Below are 24,338 nucleotides of genomic sequence, written 5' to 3' on the forward strand. Positions count from 1 at the left end.
TTGTTGAGGTTGGAATCCAATTCAAGATTTCTGGCTATAAAGCTTGATCAGTACTCTAAAATGTGCTCGATAACTGTGAGCTCCAAGAAGGAAGAGGATTGAGTGTTTTATTTTCTGTTCTATTCCCAGTGCCAAGAAAGCATCTGGAACATGGCTCAATAAGTGAAGAAATTTATTCTGGTCTCCTTTGAAGGAATTTTTGTGTGCTGTTGGAAGTCTGATGCATTCTGTGACCAGAAGGGGGCAGACAGAAGATTCAGACAGCAAAATTTGTGATTTGTCTCAATTTTCACAGTCTCTGGGGGGGGGGGGGGAAAGCATGTGGCTGTAATGTGCACACAGTAATGACAACCATCATATCTCAGTCCCTGATATTTCCTACTCTTTTAATCCCAGCAGAGATTAAGGAGACAATGAAGAGGGAGAACATGAGCAGTGTGTCCGAGTCACTCCTGGGACTCAGGGACTCCTGAGACTCCCCATCTGGCTACAACAGAGGAATGCCTGTTCTTTGCCCTGTTCCTGGGCATGTACCTGACCATGGTGCTGGGGAACCTGCTCATCATCCTGCTCATCAGGCTGGACTCTCGCCTCCACATCCCCATGTACTTCTTCCTCAGCCACTTGGCCTTCACTGATGTTTCCTTTTCATCTCTCTCCATCCCTAAGATGCTGATAAACATGCATGCTCAGGATCAATCCATCCCCTATGCAGGGTGTATAACACAGATATATTTTTTCATAATTTTTGTTTGTCTTGACAATTTCCTTCTTGCTGTGATGGCATATGACAGGTATGTGGCCACTTGTCAGCCACTCCACTACACTTCTGTTGTGAGGGAGGAGATGTGTGTCTTACTTTGTCCTGCACAATATTGAGTTGTTTACTCACTTCTCATTATTTAATTCCTTTTTCTTTTGCTATTTTAATTTTCAAGTTTTCTTTTTTAAAGTTTTATTTTAAAAGTTGTTTTATTATTATCATCATCATCATCATCATTATTGTAGTGTTGAATAATTCATTATTTGCATAAAACACCCAGTGCTCATCACATGTACACATGTACACAACATGTACCCTCCTTAATACCATGTTCTTAATTTTCCTAGTGATATTTCCAGGGATATGTCCTTGAAAAATTGTAGAGGTGACAGTGGTAAATTGCAAAAATGGCCAAGTCACTTTGCAATACCTCCTTGCAAGTGGGGTTTTTTCCCCTACCCACTAAATCTGGGCAGGACTTGTTGATTTTGACTAACAGAGTCAGTGAAAGTGGTGTGAGATTTCCAAGCCTAGGCAGACTCTGTTGCTGCTGTTCTTGGAACCTTGAGACCACCATGTGAACTAGTCCAACCTGTGTGAAGATGGGATCCACATGGAGAGAACCAAGATCCTCCAGCTAACAATCAACCAGCTCCCAGGTGACCTGGCAGGTAATAGCAGAGGCATGAGTGAGCCCTTGTTAAGATCAACTGAACCAAACCCAGACAAGAAGCCCCATACAGCTGAACATATTCCCAGCCCAAATTGTCAGCCAATGAAATTGTCATATAAACAAAGTTTTTTTGTGTAAACCACTAAGTTTTGGGATGATTTGTTATGCACCAAAAGCTAACTGATACACTGGCATCCTCCAAATTTCCCTTGATTTCAATGGTCTCTCCCCCTTTATGGACCCCTGCATGGATTGTATTCCCTGCCTATTTTTCTAGAACCTATTGAAATAAAAATATCTAGGTTATGATCTCCATAATCTATTGCCTTGGTTCAGGTATATCTCTTCTTGTCCTCATTATTTTCACATAACCCTTGGTATGTGGCACTATCAGCAGCTCTCATTTTTGCAAAGTCAACATCTTAAGGTACTTCCTTATCTATCTGAAGAGGTAAGAATAACTTGTCATGATATCAAAATACATGAACTTCTTTTTCTGAAGGAAGATTATATGTTTTCTCTTGAAAAATAGGAACAATCTTAAACTAAGATTAGAGGTCTGAATAACGTTGCATTTTGTATAAGTTATATCTTCTTACCTCTTCGTGATACCAATTTGAAAAGATAAGAATTCTCAAATGTGATTTGCTACTTGTCTTTAGAACAAAATTAACGTCTGGACCATTACAGTTGAATTAGTATGAAGTTTTGTGAAACATGGTTTTAGATAAACGAGAAGTCATCAAAATGGCTAATATATATATTAGCCATTGAGTAACATATATAATTGATGAAACACTATATTGTACACCTGAAACTAACATAAAACTATGTTAACTATACCGGAATTAAAATAAAAAGTGGCAAATAAATGTTATTGTTTGTATAAAAATGGCTAATATAATATTTAATGAAGATACATAGTGTACATCAATTTTTGTAAATGAGATGAGAAACATTTTAGTTTCTTTGTCTTTTTGTCTATCATGTCCTGTAGTTATACAGAGTATGTGTTGCTGCAAGTGCTTAGAGTAATAAAGTTGAGAATGTTTGCATTTATAATGTAGTTGCTAGTTACATATTGTGTCTGATTGTTTCTAAAAATCTAAACATATTGCAAAGATTTTGGATTTATTATCCTTAAATGAGTTTTTGCCTGTGACAAAAATCCAACAGAGGAGTGCAGTGCATTAAATCTCATTTCCAAATTCCCTAAACCAATTTAGACTGTGAGTATATATATATATATATATATATATATATATATATATATATTTAACTAGAACTTTCTTTGTGGGGACAGTTTACTTAGGCCTTCTTAATTCTAGGTTATGACAATGAGTTATGTTTTGCTTCACAAACAGCATGACCTGATTTGTAGAAAAGAAAAAGATAAATATATATTAAAGTAATTGATTTTTTGACAGATGTTTATTATGTATCTACTGTTTATGGAAATTTCTAGAAGTGAACCAATCAGACAAAAATATTTTCCTTTTGTGGAGCTTATATTAGTGGGAAGACAGTGAAAATAGACTTAATATGTAAGTTTCATGGTTTTTAAGTGCTATAAAATGTAGTATAGTGGAGAAATGAGGAATACAGGGGACAGGCTGCAATTTAAAGGAGTGCGATGAGGATTGGTTTCACCAAGAGGGTGAAAGAATTAAAGGCAGCAGGAACAGAGCCACTGGGATATTTGCAGGAAAAGTATTTCAGGGAGTAGGTATAACAACTGCAACATTTCTGAGATGTGATGATTAGGATTCTATGTTCAGGAAAAAAAATGAGATTCATCCCTAAAGGACAGTGAGCATGCAGAAGAGCACGAGGAGATATATTTATATATATGTGTGTGGGGGGGGGTTTGGTTGTTGTTGCTCTTTTGTTTTTATTTTTGAGGCGATAATTTTAAAGCCAACAGGGTATAAGTCCTTTAGACTTTGTGATTTGATTTTTGCTGTGAATTATTTGTGTAGCCCTTGGAAGTTTTGTTTTTGTTTTTGTTTTTTTTAAAGATTTTATTTATTTATTTGAGAGACAGAGATCACAAGTAGGCAGAGAGGCAGGCAGAGAGAGAGGGGTAAGCAGACTCCCCGCTGAGCAGAAAGCCCGATGCGGTACTCGATCCCAGGACTCTGGGATCATGACCTGAGCCGAAGGCAGAGGCTTTAACCCACTGAGCCACCCAGTGCCCTGCCCTTGGAAGTTTTTCACCAGAAGAGTAATATGATTCAGCTTTAAAAAGGATCACTCTGGCTGGAGAAGGGTGCTGTGTGGAAGCAGGGGGACCATCTAGGAGCTACCGCAACAGTGCAGTTAAGAAGTAATAAGCTAGGATGGTAGCAGAGGAAGTAGTAAAAATTCGGTGAATACTCTATTTGGTTTTAAATTGAAATCAGCAAGAGCTGCTGATGAATTGAGAGTGTGAGAGAAAGGGAATCAAGGATTCCTACATTAAGAAGAAGTTTTAATTTAAATTATTAACAAATAGTGTAACATATTGTATAATATTAGTTAACATATAGTGTAATATTAGTTTCAGGAGCAGAATTTAGTGACTAGTTAGTTAACATATAGTGTAATATTAGTTTCAGGAGCAGAATTTAGTGATTCATCACTCACATACAACACCCAGTACTCATCACAAGTGCACTCCTTAATAACCATCACCCACTTAACCCATCCTCCTGCCCACCTCCTTTCTGGCAAACCTCAGTTTGTTCTCTATAGTTAAGAGTCTGTTTTTTGTTTGCCTCTCTTTTCTTTTCCCCCTGTGTTCAACTGTTCTATTTATGTATTTGGATATAATACTAAACTAAATTAATTATGTTAACTTTGTAGAAGTCTTGAAACTTGGTAATGTGTTTCCTCCAACTTTGTGATTTTTTTCTTCAAGAGTGTCTTGGCTGTTCAAGGTTATTTTTCATTTCCATTTAAATTTTATAATGAATCATTGAATACTACATCAAAAACTAAATATGTTGTCTAACTGAACATAATAAAAAAATTAAAAAATTATAATGGGTTTGTCAATGTCCAAGTCAGGCTCCTGTGCTCAGGCTTGGAGTAAACAGGGTAGAATCAGGGTTCACTCTCCCAGAGCCTACTGAGTGGCAGGGGGCCATATTTGCTGTTGGGGTCTATAGACTGTGGTTAGGGAAGGAAGTCATAGAGGAATACAAATTACAATGACCTCTTGTTTATAACCGAAAACACTTGATGCACTAGGACAAGGCAGATATATTTCTAAACATTCAAAAGTTTTGCTACTTTGAATGCTATACACTATTAAAGTATCACTGAAGTGAAAGAGTCAAATAATAATCCATACATCTAGAAAGTTTCTCTTCTTTGGTATCCTACAAAGAAATTCTTTCACTATTGCTTTGGTCATCTGATATATTAATAAGTTCTTATTACATGAGCTATATATATATTAATTTAAACAAGTTCAGACGTTACTAACGTGTATGAGTTGGGAATTCTCTCCCTCTGTGTCCCCCACTGCACTTCCATTCTTACTCTAGTGACTATACACACACACACACACACACACACACACACACACACACACTGATTCATATAGTTTTTAAAAACATAATAAATTCACACTTTTATACTTGTTCCACATCTTGATTTTTCTACCTAGTGGCTTTTCAAGGAAGACATAGACACCCATTTGATTCTTTCGACCTGCTGCATGTTCTTATATTCTATGTGATTAATCATTATTTTCCAATTCCTTATTGATGGGATCTTTGGTTGTTTTTTATCTGTTATAATCTGAAAATAACTGAAAAAAATCTCAATATCCAACATACATTTAGGAAGAAAAGTTTTTTGAAAGAAAAAATAAGGAATTATAAAAATCCCTGTGAGAAAAGTAACTAGAATGTAATTCTCCTTCCCTTTGTTCTCTCCCTCAATCCTTTCCCCTTGAAATGTTTGCAAAGACATTCAAAAGCTGTAAGTTCAGTGATCATTTTCAGCAATATACTGTATTGTGAAGGGTTTTGGAGACGAGGTCTTAATAAAAAGACAACAATTTGTTCAGGAAATACTTGTGACAAGAGAATTAGTTAAAAGCAATATTAGGAGGATAATAACATAATGAATCTTAATGGAAAAATGCAGGAATAGTGAGGAAAAGTATCATGATTTCAGCAGAGGCAGGGACAATTGGTCACTGTCATCAATGGATGTGAGCTTTATCTCACACGGGTTAAAAAAGCTAACTTGCAACAGTTCAGTTTTCACAAAGATCTAGTAGAGACCAGATTTAAGTGGAGCAGATTACATGTGTGAGTTTGTCAAGAGGGTGCTGCCTGGGACTTCCTCTTGCCCATCAGCTTCTTCAGGCCCTGCTTCAGGTCTCTGTTTCTCAGACTGTAGATAAAAGGGTTTAGCATGGATGACAGAACTGTGTAGACAAGTGTTGCTATGTGGTCCCTGGTAGTGTAGGTGGACAGGGGCTGTAAATAGACATAGAAGATGCTTCCATAAAAGAGAGCTACCACGGTGAGGTGAGAGCCACAGGTGGAGAAGGCTTTGCGTTTCCCAGCAGCTGAGGGGATCTTGAGAACTGCGATGAGGATTCGTAGATAAGAGAAAATAATGCACAGAAAGGGGGTCACCAAAACAACAGAACCTTCTGACAGTATCACAATTTCATTGACAAAAGTGGGGGAGCATGACAACTTCATCAGGGGACTGAGGTCACAGAGGAAGTGATGGATGACATTGGAGTCACAGAAGATGAGGCGATTCAGTAGTAGGGTGTGTAGAAGTGAGTGGAGGTGAGGAAGTGAGAAGGAAAAGGCCACCAGCAGGACACAGCGGTGGTGGTTTATGGTGGTGACATAGTGGAAGGGGTCACAGATGGCCACATAGCGGTCAAAGGCCATGACCGCCAGAAGGCAGCTGTCAGTGTTGCCCAGAGCATAAATGAAATACATCTGTGTCAGACACCCAGCATAGGAGATGGTCTTCTCTGACAGGAAGTTCACTAGCATCCTGGGGACAATGGTTGTTGTAAAGCAAATGTCAGTGAAGGACAGGAAACTCAAGAAGAAATACATGGGGGTCTGGAGCTGGGGGTCAGAGTGGATGGCCAGGATGATGAGTAGGTTCCCGATTATGGTGACCAGGTAAATAGTGAGGAAGAGGATAAAGAGAGATGTCTGGTCTTCAGGCCGGGAGGAGAGTCCCAGGAGAATGAACTCAGAGACACTGCTGGTTTTGTTGACTCTTGCCATTGGCTTGGGTCTAGTTCTATACACGATGTTTTGTTATTTACCTTACTCCAAGTCCATAACCCAGCAAGTCTTTGTTTTGTCTGGTCACAATTAGCTGCTATGCAGGGACAGCTTGTCAATCCCCCTTGATATAGCCCTCCCTTCTCAAATCCATGGCATCACAAGGTCTTATAGTGAATGTTGGAAGGACAGAGAAAAGTTTTCCTTTAGAAACCATGAGAGTTGCACTGGATGTTATACACAACGAATGAATCATTGAACACTATGTCAAAAGCCTATGATGTATTATATATGTTGGCTAATTGAACTTAATTAAAAAAGAAAAAAGAAAGAAAGAAACCATCAGAGATGGACCTCACTGTTTCCAGTTCATCAGTTCCTATTCTGTGAAAACACTGTTCCCTTGCTGGAGATTTAGCAATAAAAACAGGGAAATCAATGTATTAAGTAGCTCATGTTCTAGGTAGGGAGACAGATCAACAACAAACAACATCAAGCAGTGTATAAGGAATGGAGATGGATGGGGGATGAGTTTACCAAAATAACCAACAGGAAAAATCCAAGATGAATGTTTAACCCAAACAAAATGGGCTTTTTCTCCTCTGGGCACAGGGTGAGGGGTTCATCCTCCTTAGCACATACCATGCTATCATCACCAGTCAGTGCAAGTTTCCCCTTACTGTAAATTATTTTTCATTTCTTTGATATTTTGTCCTAAATCACATTTGTACAGCATGGGCATCCATTATTAAGTATTTAGTTCATGTTTTATAATTCACCAGTCATATGTGTAGGCAAAAATACTTAAGAGAACATAGTAATTTTTTATATATTAAGTGTTGAAATATGCTTTTTTCAGCCTTATCCAGCTACCTGGTGATTGACATCAATGTGGCCTCCATTTTCCTGCTACAACAAAAAACTCTGTAATGAGAAATCTTATATAAGCAAAGTGTTTTAAATCAACTTAAAAAAAGATTTTATTTATTTATTTGACAGATAGTGTGAGAGAGAGTAAGAGAAAGCACAAGCAAGGGGAGCAGCAGAGGGAGAGGGAAAAGCAGACTCCTCTTTGAGTAGGGAGCCAATGCATGGCTCAATCCCAGGACCCCGGGATTATGACCTGAGCCAAAGGCAGATGCTCAACTGACTGAGACACCCAGGTGCCCCTTAAATCAACTTTTTAGAGTCAGCATATCCATCTATACCTCATTAGTGGACATATTACATAGAGATTTTCAAATGGTCTGAGATATTGTTATTTATATATTCCTACTTACCATAAAAATCTCTATAGTGAATGTACTTAAATCACCAATGTGTTTGAAATAATTTTAGAAGCACCATATTCTTTCACACCTTTTTCATGATCCTTTTACATTGAACTTTTCATAGATTAAGTATTGTTATTCTAATTAATATATTAATTTATTAACATTGAAATATTAATGTATTAATTAAACAATTAAAATGCAGTAATTATATTACAATTAAATGATGTTACGTGTGTAACTGATTATTTATTGCATATGTGGAGGTTGCTAAGTAAGCAAGTTCTAAAAGAATGTTTACATTTTCTTTTTCTTTTGAGAGAGAGCGTTCAAGAGTGAGAAGGTAAGCAGGGGAGGGGCAGAGGCAGAGGGAGAGAGAGGATCTTAAGCAGGCTCTATGCACAGTGTGGAGCCTGAAGAGGGCTCAATCCCATGACCCTGAGATCATGACCAGAGATCAAGAGTCAGATGCTTAACCAGCTGAGCCACGCAGGTGCCCTGACTCAAGAGAAACTCTTTTTTTTTTTTTTAATTTATTTATTTGACAGAGATCACAGGTAGGCTGAGAGGCAGGCAGAGAGAGAGAGGAGGAAGCAGGCTCCCTGCTGAGCAGAGAGCCCGATGCGGGGCTCGATCCCAAGACCCTGAGATCATGACCTGAGCCGAAGGCAGAGGCTTAACCCTCTGAGCCACCCAGGTGCCCCAAGAGAAACTCTTGATCATCATAAGTCTCAGTGTCACCTTCCCTTATCTGCTATGGCTGTTTGTCCTCAAAATCAGTTAACACACATGCTTAAAATATCCTTCTCACTGCCAAGTTGTCAGACTAATCTCGTGGTTTTTGCAAGAGCTTACAGAAGAAATGTTAGTTCATGCACTGCATGATTTGAGTGAACCAGTAGTTAAAGTTAATAACAATAACCAGTATCATTGAAAATCTTCTACATGTCAAGCTTGTGTTAAGGACCTCACAAAGGCCGCAAATGATGAGGGACCATGAGAAATGTGTTCTTAACAGGAGCCTGAAATTTAGAGGTGCAGTGGTTTGCTCAAGGTCACCAAAGAAGTGAGTAGCAATCAGGATTTGAACTCCACGCTGAATCACTCTGAGGCACATGCTCTTAACCCTTAGGCTACACCTCCTCATGTCTGTGTGTCTACATTTTGGGTCACAATCATACACAGGCACTGTTTGTCTCACGGTGGTCATTTCCCACGTGACTGTCCCTTCTATCCCCCTTAACTGACAAGCTTTCTTCTCCCATATTCAGAATCTATCCTTGCAGAGGCTAGGGAGGTGCCTATATTTCTGTGTTACGCAGATGGAGGATTTGAAGTTTTGAACATCCATGATTATCTGGCCTAAACGAGGTGGAAAAAAATTGGCCATGCATTGCTGGGGCATGTCTGTCATGTGGAATTGTAGTCAGTTCTGGGCAGTGTTTTGGATGGGGTTTGATTTGTCCTCTGTCACTTGTTGTAAGCTGATTCCTGATGTTTTATGAATAGCAAGTGAGATACCATGTCTGCAAAACAATTTGTCAAACACAGATCAATATTACACAAGGGGCCATTTTTGAAAGGGCTGCCTGTGGAAATCAGAAATTAGTGGAAATTTGGGTTAATTAATGAGGTTGGGTAATCCAGGTCATAGATGACTATGACTATCTATTCTGATGACTAGGAAAAAGGAAGGTTTTTTAAATCTAAGAATCAGGAAGAAGAGTTCTCAAAGCACAAGGTGAGTGGGTGAGGCTGGAAATACATGGCTTTTTTTTTCTTTCCCTTTCCTATTTTCTTTCTTTCCTTCCATCCTTCCTTCTTCCCTTCTTTTCTTTCTTTCTTTCTTTCTTTCTTTCTTTCTTTCTTTCTTTCTTTCTTTCTTTCTTTCTTTCTTCTTTTCTTTTCCTTCCTTCCTTCTCCCTCTTTTCCTCCCTTTCTTTCATCCTCCCTTTCTTTTTCTCTTTCTCTTCCTTCCTTTCTTTTTCTTTCTTTCTCTCCCTCACTCTTCTTCTCTTTCTTTCTCTCTCCCTTTCTATCTTCCTCTCCTCTTCTCTCCTCTCCTCTCCTTTCCTGATGGTGTTTTCCTTCCACCAAAGCCCACAGTGTAAACTGCCTAAGAGGTCAAAATGGATGGACTGAAAACTAAAAGCCAGATGGAGGTTTCATTTGGACCCGATGAATGCTTAACCCATGAAATATTTGAAACTATCAGGGAGGAAAGTGTAGGTGCCAGAGGTTGGAGGAGCCAAGCAGGTGGTTAGTTTACTGAAGCTCACCTCCACATCCAGATGCTGTTCTTTCCTTCCCAGTGTTTCCAGAAGCTGGTCTGTACCACATCTGCTACTCAGCTGCCAGTCTGCTTCTCAGTCAAGCACAGCCACCTCATGTGTCTCCCATGACATTCTGGGCTGGTGAACAAGGAGAGGAATAGGAAAGGCAGGCGAATGGATATGTTACTTGGGAAGGATAACATGTTTCCCTTCACTGGCCTCCAACACCTCATGTCTGGTCCCCAGCAGGCTGCTGCTTTCCCAGCTTCCCATCTCAGAAAGCAGAGATGTCCTGACTCAAGGGACAAGGACCCTCTTGATTGTGAAAGCCCAGGCAGCATCTCCTGAGTCTGAGCTCTGCTCTGCTGGCCTCCAGAGTCCTTGTTAGGCTGAAGAAGTTGTGGTGCAATAGATCTCTCAAGGGAGCTGCTCCTGTGATTGTTCAAAGCAGAGTAAGCAGATTGGGAATCACACCTAGCAGGGCTGACTCCAGGGGAAAAGGGAGCCCTGAGGCTTCCTGTCTCTGTGTGGGAACTCATCCCAGAGCTTCTTAACCTCAGTGCAACATCTCAAGGGTGTGTTTCATTTCCCCAACTCTGGGTTATCAAGGGTGAACAAGTATTTATGTGGGTGAATATTATTATATTTGGGGAGTCAGGTATGGACCTGGTATATTCTAGAACTGGGGATGTTGCAGTTTTCAGGGGATTCAGGGAGGGTAGATCAGTGGTGTTTTGTGTGTTCCAGTATGTTGGCAGGCATGTGGATTCAAACTTTTTCTATGTGGGATTAGGTTAATGTCAGTTTATATATGTTTAAAATACAGGATAGAGCAACAGTTATTGTCATATTTAGCAAAAGGACTTTGGAAAAATATTGTATGTGTTTTCAGAGTTTAGGCTCAGTGTGGTCTTTTAAGGTTATGGTTGAAGAAAGAAGATATTCAATAGAATTCCTATCTCACCAGTAAGTTAGCTGCTTTTAGCATGTTACTTATTGTCTGTTAGTCTGAATTTCTTCATCTGAAAAATGAGGATAACATCTATTCTTGGCACTGAAATCAAAGAACATTTCCTTGTATGTTTTATGTAGAGAATATTGTGTATCATGATAAGCATCATCCATAACAATGTATAGGAAATAAAACATATTCTATTATTGCCCTCAGTGTAAACCACTGTCTCACATAATATATCAGTCTTTTTCCTTAGATTTTAGATGAATATTTATATTTTAATCTATATTTTAAGAGCAACCAACAACATAATAAAAAGTCACACACACAAAAAAATACATGTGTCCCCTGGGAGGACAAACAGATTAGGTTACCCTTAAAAAACAAAAAAAGAGTAAATAATACAGAGACAGAAAGTTTTGTGTTAGAGTTCTGCCTATTCATGTGACTAGCTTTTTTTTTTGCATTTCTTTTTTTTTTAATTTTCAGCATAACAGTATTCCTTGTTTTTGCACCACACCCAGTAATCCATGCAATCCGCGCCCTCTCTAATACCCACCACTTGGTTCCCCCAACCTTCCACTGCTTCAAACCCCTCAGATTGTTTTTCAGAGTTCATAGTCTTTCATGGTTCACCTCCCCTTCCAATTTCCCCCAACTCCCTTCTCCTCTCTAACTCCCCTTGTCCTAGCTTTTTTAAAAAAATTTTTGTTATGTTATGATAGACACCATACAGTAACATCATTAGTTTTTGATGTAGTGTCCCATGATTCATAGTTTGAGTATAACATCCAGTGCTCCATGCAATACATGCCCTCCTTAATACCCATTACCTGGTTAACACATCCCCCCATCCCTCCCCCCTTTGAAACCCTCTGTTTACCAGAGTCCATAGTCTCTTATGGTTCATCTCTTTCCTCCGATTTCCCCCCCTTCATTTTCCCCTTCCTTCTCACAATGTCCTCCTTGCTGTTCTTTATGTTCCACAAATAAGTGAAACCATATGATAATTGTCTTTCTCTGCTTGACTTATAATCCCCTCCAGTTCCACCCATGTCAATGCAAATGGTGGGTATTCAACCCTTCTGATGGCTGAATAATATTCCATTGTATATATGGACCACATCTTCTTTATCCATTTGTCTATCTCGGCTCTTTCCACAGTTTGGTTTTTGTGGACATTGCTGCTATGAACATTGGGGTGCATGTGGCCCTTCTTTTCACTATATCTGTATCTTTGGGGGTAAATACCCGGTAGTGCAATTGCAGGGTCATAGGGTAGCTCTATTTTTAACTTTTTGAGGAACATTCACACTGTTTTCCAGAGTGGCTGCACCAACCTGCATTCCCATCAACAGTATAAGAGGGTTCCTCTTTCTCCACAACCTCTCCAACATTTGTTGTTTCTTGCCTTTTCAATTTTTGCCATTCTAACTGGTGTAAAGTGTTTTTTTTAACTTTTTTTTAATTAATTTCTTTTCAGCATAACAGAATTCATTGTTTATGCACCACACCCAGTGCTCCAGTGTTATCTCAATGTGGTTTTGATTTGAATTTCTCTGATGGCTAATGATGTTGAACATTTATTCATGTGTCTGTTACCCATTCGTATGTCTTCTTTGGAGAAGTGTCTGTTCATGTCCTTTGGCCATTTTTTGACTTGATTATCTGTGTTTTGGGTGTTGGGTTTGAGGAGTTTTTTATAGATCTTGTATATCAGCCCTTTGTCTGTAGTGTCATTTGTAAATATTTTCTCCCATTCCATGGGTTGCCTCTTTGTTTTGTTGACTGTTTCCTTTGCTGTGCAGAAGCTTTTATCTTGATGAAGTCCTAAAAGTTCATCTTCACTTTTGTTTCCCTTGCCTCTGGAGATGTGTCTTGAAAGAGGTTGCTGTGGCCGATGTCGAAGAGGTTATTGCTTATGTTTTCCTCTAGGATTTTGATGGATTCCTATCTCACATTGAGGTTTCATCCATTTAGAGTTTACTTCTGTGCTTTCTATTCATTCATTTAACTTCCTAACTTCCTTCCTTCCTTCCTCCCCTCTTGTTTTTTTCTAGCTTTATTGAGATATAACTGACATAGAACATTGTATAAGTTTAAACTGTAGAGTGCAATAATTTTATGTATGTACAGATTACAAAATTATCACAATCATATTAATTGCAACATCCATGACCTCACAAGTTATAACATATTTTGTGCAGTTAGAACTTTTAAAATCTACTCTCTTAGCAACTTTCAAATACACAATACAACCCTATTATCTATAGTCATCATGCTGTAAGTTATATCCCCAGAACTTATTCATCTTATCTGGAAGTTTGTACTCTTCGCGAGTGCTTTCATCCATTTCTCCCACCCTCTCTCCTCGCTCCTGGAAACCACCCATCTAGTCTCTGTTTCTCTGAGTTCTATTTTTGTTTATTTGTTTTTAGATTACACATATAAGTGAGACCACACTGTATTTGTCTTTCTCTAACTGCACTTAGCATAATGTCCTCAAGGTCCATCCATGTTGCAAATGGCAAGGTTTCCTTCTTTTTTATGGCTGAATAATATTCCCTTATATTTCCAATTTTCATTATCCACTCATCCATTGATAAATATTTAGGTTTTTTTCCATGTCTTGACTGTTTAAATACAGCTGTAATGAACATAGATATGCAGATAGCTCTTCAAGATAGTGATTTCATTTCTTTTTCACCAAAACAGTAACATGATTCAGCTTTAAAAAGGATGACTCTGGCTGGAGAAGAAGGCTGTGTGGAAGCAGGGGGACCACTTAGGAGCTACTGCAACAGTGCAGTTAAGAAATAATAAGCTAGGATTGTAGCAGGGAAAGTGGTAAAAAATTGGCGAATACTGTTTTTTGTTGTAATTTGGAACCGACAAGAGTTGCTGATGAATTGAGAATGTGAGAGAAAGGTAGGAGTCAAGGATTCCTACATTAAAAAAAAGTTTTTATCTAAATTCCAGTTAGTTAAAATACAGTGTAATATTAGTTTCAGGTGTACAATATAGTGATTCAATGCATCCATACAACATCTGGTGCTCATCACAACAAAGGTGCTCCTTAATCCCCATCACCTACTGAACCTGTCCCCCAACCCAGCTCTCCTCTGGTAGCTAACAGGTTCCTACATTTTGGTTTGAACAACATGGAGTTATCAGTAACTAAGATGTTATTGAAACAAATATGTGTATATGTGAACAGCTGAAGGTAATGAGTCTGTAAACCATGGCAACAAAATAGTCAAAGTTTATTCAGGACTTACAAAATGCCAGACAATGTTCTAAGTTCACCATATGTTTTAACTCATTTAATCTTTTAAGGCAGGAATAAATTCTTACTATTAGATTGGAAGAATTAATTAATCAGTTAATTCAATTGTTCATTTAATAGCAATCCCATGGCAATAACAGTGATTCTAGATATCATTATATTTTTGGGGAAGATACAAAGATAATGATCACAAGAGCTGATGTCTGTTGTGCATTTATTATGTGTTTTAGCATGAAACATCTAATTTAATTTCAAGAATAACTTCTGCAGACAATATATTTTTGTCCACACTTTACAGCTGATGTAACAGGTCTTAGGGGATTACTTTTATGTTCTCAGGGCCAAAAATTAATGTGTGGTATAGACCAGACTCAATTCTTCTGAGAACTGAGCCCAAAGACTCAATTTCCCCCCTCTATACTCTCTTGGAAAAGGCGAACTTCCATGCCCTGAAGTCTCTCCCTAGGGAGAGAGGGGACCTGCAAGATGTGAAGTTAAAGCTAGATTTGAGTGCTCATTGTAGCAAGTGGTGTGGGAGTTCGCAGGAGCCAGACTTACTCTTCTTGGACCATAATGTGCTGTTGGGAGAGGCTGACCCAGTGCACTGGCAACTCTGGTGATGGAGGCTGAATAAGACTTTCCTACTTCCCCTCTGGAACTATGTACGAGCAAGGAGGAGCCAAGAGTGTCCCTGAGATCCGGGTCACCCTCTCAGGTGTCTCTAGCAGCTCAGTCCCTCTAGCCCCTAAACAGGTTCCTCCCCAAGGTCTGATAGGAATTGGTGGCCATTAGTCTGCTCTGATTCTTTCCTTAACCAGGAGCTTAGGGACTTCCCATGAGTCCTCTCTGAGGTTTGTAAAATGGTTATCTCCTGCCTGTTGCCCTGGAGCTCAAGGACAGTCACAGAGAGCTCATGAGGTCATGGGCTCACAAAGGCTTTCTTCTTACTTTTTATTCCTGGTGTTCTAAACAGAAGCTGAGAACCCAAGAAACTGTATTAGAAGGTACCTTAGCTCACTAAGAAGTGGCACAGGTCAGAGAGAGCTGGGAATTCTAGGTGGGCAAAGTGTGTCTCTGTGTCTAGAGTTCTACATATGTATGGGTCTGTGTGGTGTTTCCTTGCTTGTACAATGCAGATATAGGTATGTTTTGTTCATGAATTGTGTGTGTGTGTGTATGTGTGTGTGTGTGTGTGTGTGTGTGTGTGTGTGATTGGCTGCTGGTCTTATCCTTTTCCTCTCTTAGACAAGGGCACAGAAGTCTAAATAAGTGTTGCCCCTTTAAACAAGTGCAGGGCATCTGTGTCTGTGATCTTGGGTCTCCTCAGTCCCTTTGAGATCAAGTATTTGCCCCCTCTCTTTCTATAACTCTCATATTTTCATCCTTGGACAGACATCATAGTTAAATGAGATTGTGTAGTCTGAAGAGAAACGCATATGCTCCCCAACCTGGGGGAGAAGTTTCATGAATTTACTCATGACCAGCAATAGGTGAGAGGTCTTAAAATGTCACCTCAGTGTTTGGTTATGTGTAATACCGCATTTTGTTTATAAGTCATATTTTATATGGTTCCAAATGTTTAGAGTGTGTTGTTGTTATTGTATGTTTCATGTACTTATCTTAGGGTCCTCTGGTTCTTTTCTATGAACTCAACTACTTTTTTAACTGCGTTTCAACAGTGGTCATATGTATATTACTGCATTAAGCATGTGGGTTCACATGCATTTCCAGTCCTGGACATGTGTTATATACCAATAGGTATAAGCTCAGTGTCTGCAGTATAGTAGCCTGGGGCCCAAACTTCAGTCTGGCTCTTACATATTTTGTGATCTTAGGAAGTGACTTCATCTCTCTGAGCCTCAGATTCTTCACTGGCAAGGGAAAGGTAACTATTCTTACTTCATTATGCTATTTTAAAGATAAATGAGGCAATGCACACAAATCATTCAGCACCATGCCTGTAACATAATAGGTGGAATGGAAGGAATTTTTATTAGCTTTTCCTGAATCTAATGTTTGTGTCACAAAGGTTCCTATTTCACCATTGTCTAGAGTAGGACAGGTAGAATTCTGAGAAAACAGATCCATTTAAAGACTCCCTCTCATACTTCAAGGTCACAGTCTGACCTCCTTTCCATGGCTATAGGCCCAGCTGTCTCCATCTAAAGGTCCTGCCTGAATCAAAGTTCATGGTTGGTCCTAGCCCTCTTGTTTTCTTCTGATTTCTCAGTAAGGACTGACACAGGTTATGGCAGTGAGCAGGCATGCCTCCACATAAAAGTCAAGTCACTTTCCTTCTTGGTAGCCATGAACCAAGATACCTGTGTCCCTGAGCAAGGTTGTGGTCCTTAAGGAGGACTCACGGTCTTGCTCCTACACTTGAGTGAGAATGTCAGTCTTGATTCTTTCCTTGAGGGTATGTGTTTTATCCTAACCTTTAGTCTAATGTCCAAATTGATAATAAATCTAGAATCTACCACCAAAGAGTAGAGTCAAGGTGGGTAAGTCAGTAATCTTTTTAGTTTCAGTTGTTATATCTATAAAATGAGGACATGAAGTTTGCCGTGTACTAAACAGTCCCTAAATATACACTTGCTGTTTTCAGAGAAGTCAAAGCATGTGAAAATCCTTTGTAAATTGTATAAACATGAGTGCTAAATTTTTCTTAGAGGGAGTTAAGGACATTTTGGACAAAGGTAGTTGACACATAACTTCTCCAGACATTCTAATGAGAGTATGATTTCTATGCAGAGTGGTTAAAAGTATGCACTCTGCCAGACATATGTTGTGATTCTATCTATTGCACTTAATTGTGTGTACCTTTGCACATTTAAATAATGTACATATTTGTTGTCTCACAGTTAAAATGACTATAATGACACCATTCGTAAGGACTATGGTGAGGTTCTGTTTGAAGGTATATGTAAAACACTTGAAATAGTGCTTGGCGCTGTTCTTAATGTTGGTTTGGAAAAACTGGATGGACATTTTTGGTAATAGGGAATTTTAAATAACTTAAAACAGGCAGAACCTAGCCAATTGTACTGAAAGATGGTGATAAAGCTTTAGTAATTCTGTTCCAACTTAGGGATCTTTGCATCTTTTTTTTTTTTTTTTACTATTTTTATTTTATTTTTTTAATTTCTTTTCAGTGTTCCAGAATTCATTGTTTATGTACCACACCCAGTGCTCCATGCAATGCATGCCCTCCATAATACCCACCAACCTCCCACCCCCCGCCCCTTCAAAACCCTCAGTTTTTTTTCTCAGAGTCCACATTCTCTCATGGTTCATCTCCCCCTCCAATTTCCTCCAACTCCCTTCTCCCTTTCATCTCCCCATGTCCTCCATGTTATTTCTTATGCTCCACAAATAAGTGAAACCATATGATAATTGACTCTCTCTGCTTGACTTATTTCACTCAGCATAATCTCTTCCAGTCCCATCCATGTTGATACAAAATTTGGGTATTCATCCTTTCTGATGGAGGCATAATACTCCATAGTGTATATGGACCACATCTTCCTTATCCATTCGTCCGTTGAAGGGCATCTTGGTTCTTTCCACAGTTTGGTGACTGTGGCCATTGCTCTTCACATCCCTTTTAAAAGAAAATGACGCATACCTCTTTCCTGGTGCCCATTTCACATTTTGATCTTAGTAAATTATTGGGGCTTGAACCTGGCTTGATATAAAGATATAGACTTCTTTTATCCATTTTGAGTTTATCTTTGTGTACGGTGTAAGAGAATGGTCGAGTTTCATTCTTCTACATATAGCTGCCCAGTTTTCCCAGCACCATTTATTGAAGAGACTGTCTTTTTTCCACTGTATATTTTTTCCTGTTTTGTCAAAGATTATTTGACCAGAGAGTTGAGGGTCCATATCTGGGCTCTCTACTCTGTTCCACTGGTCTATGTGTCTGTTTTCATGCCAGTACCATGCTGTCTTGGTGATCACAGCTTTGTAGTAAAGCTTGAAATCAGGTAACGTGATGCCCCCAGTTTTATTTTTGTTTTTCAACATTTCCTTAGTGATTCGGGGTCTCTTCTCGTTCCATAAAAATTTTAGGATTATTTGCTCCAGCTCTTTGAAGAGTATCGGTGGAATTTTGATTGGAATGGCATTAAAAGTATAGATTGCTCTAGGCAGTATAGACATTTTAACAATGTTTATTCTTCCGATCCAAGAGCATGGAATGGTCTTCCATCTTTTTGTGTCTTCTTCAATTTCTTTCATGAGTGTTCTGTAGTTCCTTGAGTACAGATCCTTTACCTCTTTGGTTAGGTTTATTCCCAGGTATCTTATGGTTCTTGGTGCTATAGTAAATGGAATCGATTCTCTAATTTCCCTTTCTGTATTTTCATTGTTACTGTATAAGAAAGCCACTGATTTCTGTACATTGACTTTGTATCCTGCCACGTTACTGAATTGCTGTATGAGTTCTAGTAGTTTGGGGGTGGAGTCTTTTGGGTTTTCCATATAAAGAATCATGTCATCTGTGAAGAGAGAGAGTTTGACTTCTTCATTGAACATAGAGATTTCCTATTTCTTGTTCACTACTGTGTACTCAATATGGGACAAAGTTTTTTTTTCAATAAATATTTGTTGAGTAAAGAATAATTGTCCTTTAGCTGTTTTCAAAAAAAAAACTGGTAAATGTGCAGTTTCATGTATCATTAGAGCTAGAGATGGACAAATTATCTCATGCACCAACAGTTGTGAAAAATAAACAGAAAGGTAGTTAAAATTAAGAATTTTCATAGAAAGGAACTTACTAAAATGTTATGACATGTTGACTGACCTTCCCTATTTTCCCCAGTTGCCAGAAGAGATAAGAACAGCATGAGGAGGGAGAACAAGAGCAGCGTGCCTGAGTTCCTCCTCCTGGGGTTCCCCATCCAGCCAGAGCAGCAGGGAGTGTTCTTTGCCCTGTTCCTGGGCATGTACCTGACTACGGTGCTGGGGAACCTGCTCATCATCCTGCTCATCAGGCTGGACTCCCGCCTCCACACCCCTGTGTACTTCTTCCTCAGCCAATTGGCCCTCTCTGATATTTACCTTTCATCTATTATAGTTCCAAAGATGCTCATGAACATGCAGACTCAGCAACAATCCATTCACTATGTGGGGTGCATTTCTCAGATGTATTTTTTCATACTTTTTGGTTGTCTCGACAACTTCCTTCTTGCAGTGATGGCATATGACAGGTATGTGGCCATCTGTCAGCCACTCCACTACACCACTGTCATGAGGCAGGAACTGTGTATCTCATTAATAGCTGGGTCCTGGTTCTTCTCTTGCATTCATGCCCTGTTGCACACCCTGCTCTTGGTCCAATTATCCTTCTGTGCTGATAATACCATCCCCCACTTCTTCTGCGACATCACTGTGCTCCTGAAGATGAGCTGCTCAGACATCTCTCTCAACGAGCTGGTCATCTTTACTGAAGGAGGAGTGCTTTTCATCCTGCCCTTTAGTAGTATCTTGGGCTCATATGTCTGCATAGGGACAACTGTCCTGAGGATCCCCTCTACTAAGGGACTTTTTAAAGCCTTTTCTACCTGTGGCTCCCATCTTTTTGTGGTGTCTTTATATTATGGGACACTTGCTTGTGTTTACTTTTTCTCCACATCATGGGACTTCAGTGACAAAGACATAATTGCTTCAGTCATGTATACAGTAGTTACCCCTATGCTGAACCCCTTCATCTATAGCCTGAGGACCAAAGATATAAAACAGGCCCTAGAAATCTTTGTCAAGAGGGCTAACTTTTAAGTGACAATCACTAAATCCAGTTACTGCAGTCATGCAATGGAGATATATCTCCTCAAACTATAGTATGATTGACAACTCTATGTAACTTAAAACAAATATAGATTCTGCTGTCATAGTGTTGTTAATATGTCCACCATGTCAAGTTTGTTACTTGTTTTGTTAAATATCCTTTATCCTTAATTTTTTCCTCCTTGTTCATCATCTCTTATATGTGCAAAATCTTATGTGAAACATGCTGCACAATTGTAATTGTGGATTTATTTTTCCCCTTTTAGATATGCCCAGTTATTGCTTGTGTATTTTATAAGCTGTCATTGAGGACATGCAGATTTAACATCATGATCTGCTTCTATGTACTGGTTCTTTAATACAGTGGTGTGCTGAAGCTGGCTTGCATTGCTTTCAAGCTGAAAGTGAACATCTCTTTCAACTCCACATTTAATGACATCACTTTGGTAGATTGAAATCAGCCATACTGGAAATAATTACACTATGGTAATTGTCAAATGCTACAAAGCAAGGCTTCTCTGAGAGCTATTTTTATTCATTTAACATCACACTACTGCATTTATAAATAGGAGATGTTTCTCTTTATCTCTAGCAGCAGCTCCTGGCTTAACATCTCATCTACTTCTTCTGATTATCAGTATAGATATGTCAGCTTTCTTTTGGTTAGCATTTACATGATATGTCTTTTTTTTATTATGTTCAGTTAGCCATCATATAGTACATCATTAGTTTTTGATATAGTGTTCAACAATTCATTAGTGTGTATAATACCCAGTGCTCATCACAACATGAACCCTCCTCAATACCCATCACTTGGCTACCTACGTGGTATTTCTTTTCCATCAATTTCCTTTAAACTGTTCTATGTCCTTATATCTGTGAGACATTCCTTGTTAGCACTGTGAAGTTAGGTTTCATTTCATTTCATTTCATTTCATTTCATTTTTTTCAGTGTTCCAAGATTCACTGTTTATGCACCACATCCAGTGCTCCATGCCCTCCTTAATACCCACCACCAGACTCACCTAATGCCACACCCCCTCCCCTCCAAAACCTTCAGTTTGTTTCTCAGACTCCACAGTCAATCATGGTTCATCTCCCCCTCCGATTTCCCCCAATTCACTTTTCCTTCCCTTCTCCTAATGTCCTCCATGTTATTCCTTATGATCCACAAGTAAGTGAAACCATATGATAATTGACTTTTTCTGCTTGACTTATTGCACTCAGCATAATCTCCTCTAGTCCCATCCATGTTGATACAAAAGTTGGGTATTCATCCTTTCTGATGGAGGCATAATATTCCATTGTATATATGGACCATATCTTCTTTATCCAGTCATCTGTTTAAGGGCATCTTGGCTCATCTTGGCAATTGTGGCCATTGCGGCTATGAACATTGGGGTACAGATGGTCCTTCTTTTCACTACATCTGTATCTTTGGGGTAAATACCCAGTAGTGCAATTACAGGGTCATAGGGTAGTTCTATTTTTAATTTCTTAAGGAATCTCCACACTGTTTCCCAAAGTGGTTGCACCAACTTGCATTCCCATCAACAGTGTAAGAGACTTCCCCTTTCTCCACATCCTCCCCAACAATTGTTGTTTCTTGTCTTGTTAATTTTGGCCATTCTAACTGGTGTAAGGTGGTATCTCAATGCGGTTTTGATTTGAATTTCCTTGGTGGCTAATGATGATGAACATATGTCCATGTATCTGTCACCTATTTGTATGTCTTCTTTCGATAAGTGTCTGTTCATGTCTTCTGCCCATTTTTTGACTTGACTATCTGTTTTGTGTGTGTTGAGTTTGAGGAGTTCTTTATAGATCCTGGATATCAGCCCTTTGTCTGTAGTGTCATTTGTGAATATTTTCTCCCATTCTGTGGGTTGCCTCTTTGTTTTCTTGACTTCCCTTTGTTTTGCAGAAGCTTTTGATCTTGAAGTCCCAAAAGTTCATTTTTCTTTTATTTCCTTTGCCTTTGGAGACATGTCTTGAAAGAAGTTGCTGTGGCTGATGTTGAAAAGGTTACTCCTTATGTTCTCCTCTAGGATTTTGATGGATTCCTCCCTCACGTTGAGGTCTTTTATCCACTTAGAGTTTATCTTTGTGTACGGTGTAAGAGAATGGTGAAGTTTCATTCTTCTATACATAGCTGTCCAATTTTCCCAACACCATTTATTGAAGAGATGTCTTTTTTCCACTGGATATTTTTTCCTGCTTTGTTGAAGATTATTTGACCATTGAGTTGAGGGTCCATATCTGGGCTCTCTACTCTGTTCCACTGATCTATGTGTCTGTTTTTGTGCCAGTACTATCAGCATAGTACTACAGCTTTGTAGTAAAGCTTGAAATCAGGCAACGTGATGCCCCCAGTTTTGTTTTTCTTTTTCAACATTTCCTTAACAATTTGGTTTTTTTTCCATACGAATTTTAGGATTGTTTGTTCCAGCACTTTGAAAAATGCTGGTGGAATTTTGATTGGGATGGCATTGAAAGTATAGATTGCTCTGGGAAGTATAGATATTTTAACAAAGTTTATTATTCCAATCCATGAGCATGGAATGCTTTTCCTCTGATCCATGAGCATGGAATACTTTTCCATCTTTTTGTATCTTCTTCAATTTCTTTCATGAGTGTTCTGTAGTTCCTCGAGTAGGATACAACAGTACATTAAAAAGATTATCCACCATGACCAGGTGGGATTTATCCCTGTGATGCAAGGGTGGTTCAACATTCGCAAATCAATCAATGTGATAGAACAAATCAATAAGAGAAGAGAGAAGAACCACATGGTCCTCTCAATTGATGCAGAAAAAGCATTTGACAAAACACAGCATCTGCTCCTGATTAAAACTCTTCAACACATAGGGATAGAGGGAATATTCCTCACCTTCATAAAAATCTATCTAGGAAAAACCCACAGCGAATACCATTCTCAATGGGGAAAAGCTGACAGCCTTCCCTTTGAGATCAGGAACACGACAAGGATGCCCACACTCACCACCATTGTTCAACATAGTACTAGAAGTCCTAGCAACAGTAATCAGAAAACAAAAAGAAATAAAATGTATTCAAATCGGCAAGAAGAAGTCAAACTCTCTCTCTCTCTGCAGATGACATGATACTTTATATGGAAAACCCAAAATATTCCACCCCCCAAACTACTAGAACTCATACAGTAATTCAGTAATGGGGCAGGATACAAAAATCAATGCACAGAAATAAGTTGCTTTCTTATACACTAACAATGAAAATATAGAAAGGGAAATTAGAGAATCAATCCCATTTACTACACACCAAGAACCATAAGATACCTGGGAATAAATCTAACTAAAGAGGTTGTGTTCTTTTTTTTTGGTATTCATAATCATTGTATTTCTGGAGAATTTGATCTAGTAACATTTAATATGATATACTTGAATTTATATTTTTCATATTACTATGTTTTCTTTTTAAAAATTTTATTTAAATTCAATTAGCCAACATATAGTTCATCATTAGATTCAGATGTAGAGTTCAGTAATTCATCAGTTGTATATAACACTCAGTGTTCATCACATCATGTGCCTCCTTAATGCCTGTCACCCAATTATCCCAATCTGCCACCCACCTCCCCTCCAGCAACCCTCAGTCTGATTCTTATTGTTAAGAGTCTCTCATGGTTTGTCTTCCTCTAATTTCTTCCCAATATATTTTCCCTCCCTTCCTCTATGGCCCTCTGCCCTGTTTCTTTCTGCCCTGTATATTACACATATTAGTGAAACCGTATGATAATTGTCTTTCTCTGACTGACTTATTTTGCTCAGTATAATACCTTCTGGTTCCATCCATGCCAATGTAAATAGTAAGATTTCATCCTTTTGATGGCTGAGTAATAGTCCATTGTATGTATACATATATATCACCTATTCTTTATCCATTCATCTGTCTATGGATATCTGGGCTCTTTCCAGAGTTTGGCTGTTGTGGACATTGCTGCTCTAAACATTGGAGTGCAGGTGCCCCTTCAGGTCACTACATTTGTATCTTTAGGGTAAATACCTAGTAATGTAATTGCTGAGTCATAGGGTAT

At 38.8% G+C, this 24,338-nt stretch overlaps 2 protein-coding genes across 2 annotated transcripts; one reads left to right on the forward strand and one right to left on the reverse strand.

Annotated features, from left to right (window-relative positions):
• Positions 1–5,749: 5,749 nt before the first annotated feature.
• On the reverse strand, positions 5,750–6,694 carry LOC111146072 (olfactory receptor 1L8-like). The gene has a single exon (XM_022501450.1). It carries the CDS (start codon positions 6,692–6,694, stop codon positions 5,750–5,752), a length of 945 nt encoding a protein of 314 aa, XP_022357158.1.
• A 12,630-nt stretch (positions 6,695–19,324) lies between these two features.
• Positions 19,325–20,257, forward strand: LOC111146369 (olfactory receptor 1J4-like). The gene has a single exon (XM_022501902.1). The coding sequence runs from the start codon at positions 19,325–19,327 to the stop codon at positions 20,255–20,257; it is 933 nt and encodes a 310-aa protein (XP_022357610.1).
• The last annotated feature ends 4,081 nt before the right edge of the window (positions 20,258–24,338 follow it).

Source organism: Enhydra lutris, unplaced genomic scaffold (genome assembly GCF_002288905.1).
Source record: "Enhydra lutris kenyoni isolate GAN:26980312 unplaced genomic scaffold, ASM228890v2 scaffoldscaffold13, whole genome shotgun sequence".
Taxonomy (NCBI): domain Eukaryota; kingdom Metazoa; phylum Chordata; class Mammalia; order Carnivora; family Mustelidae; genus Enhydra; species Enhydra lutris.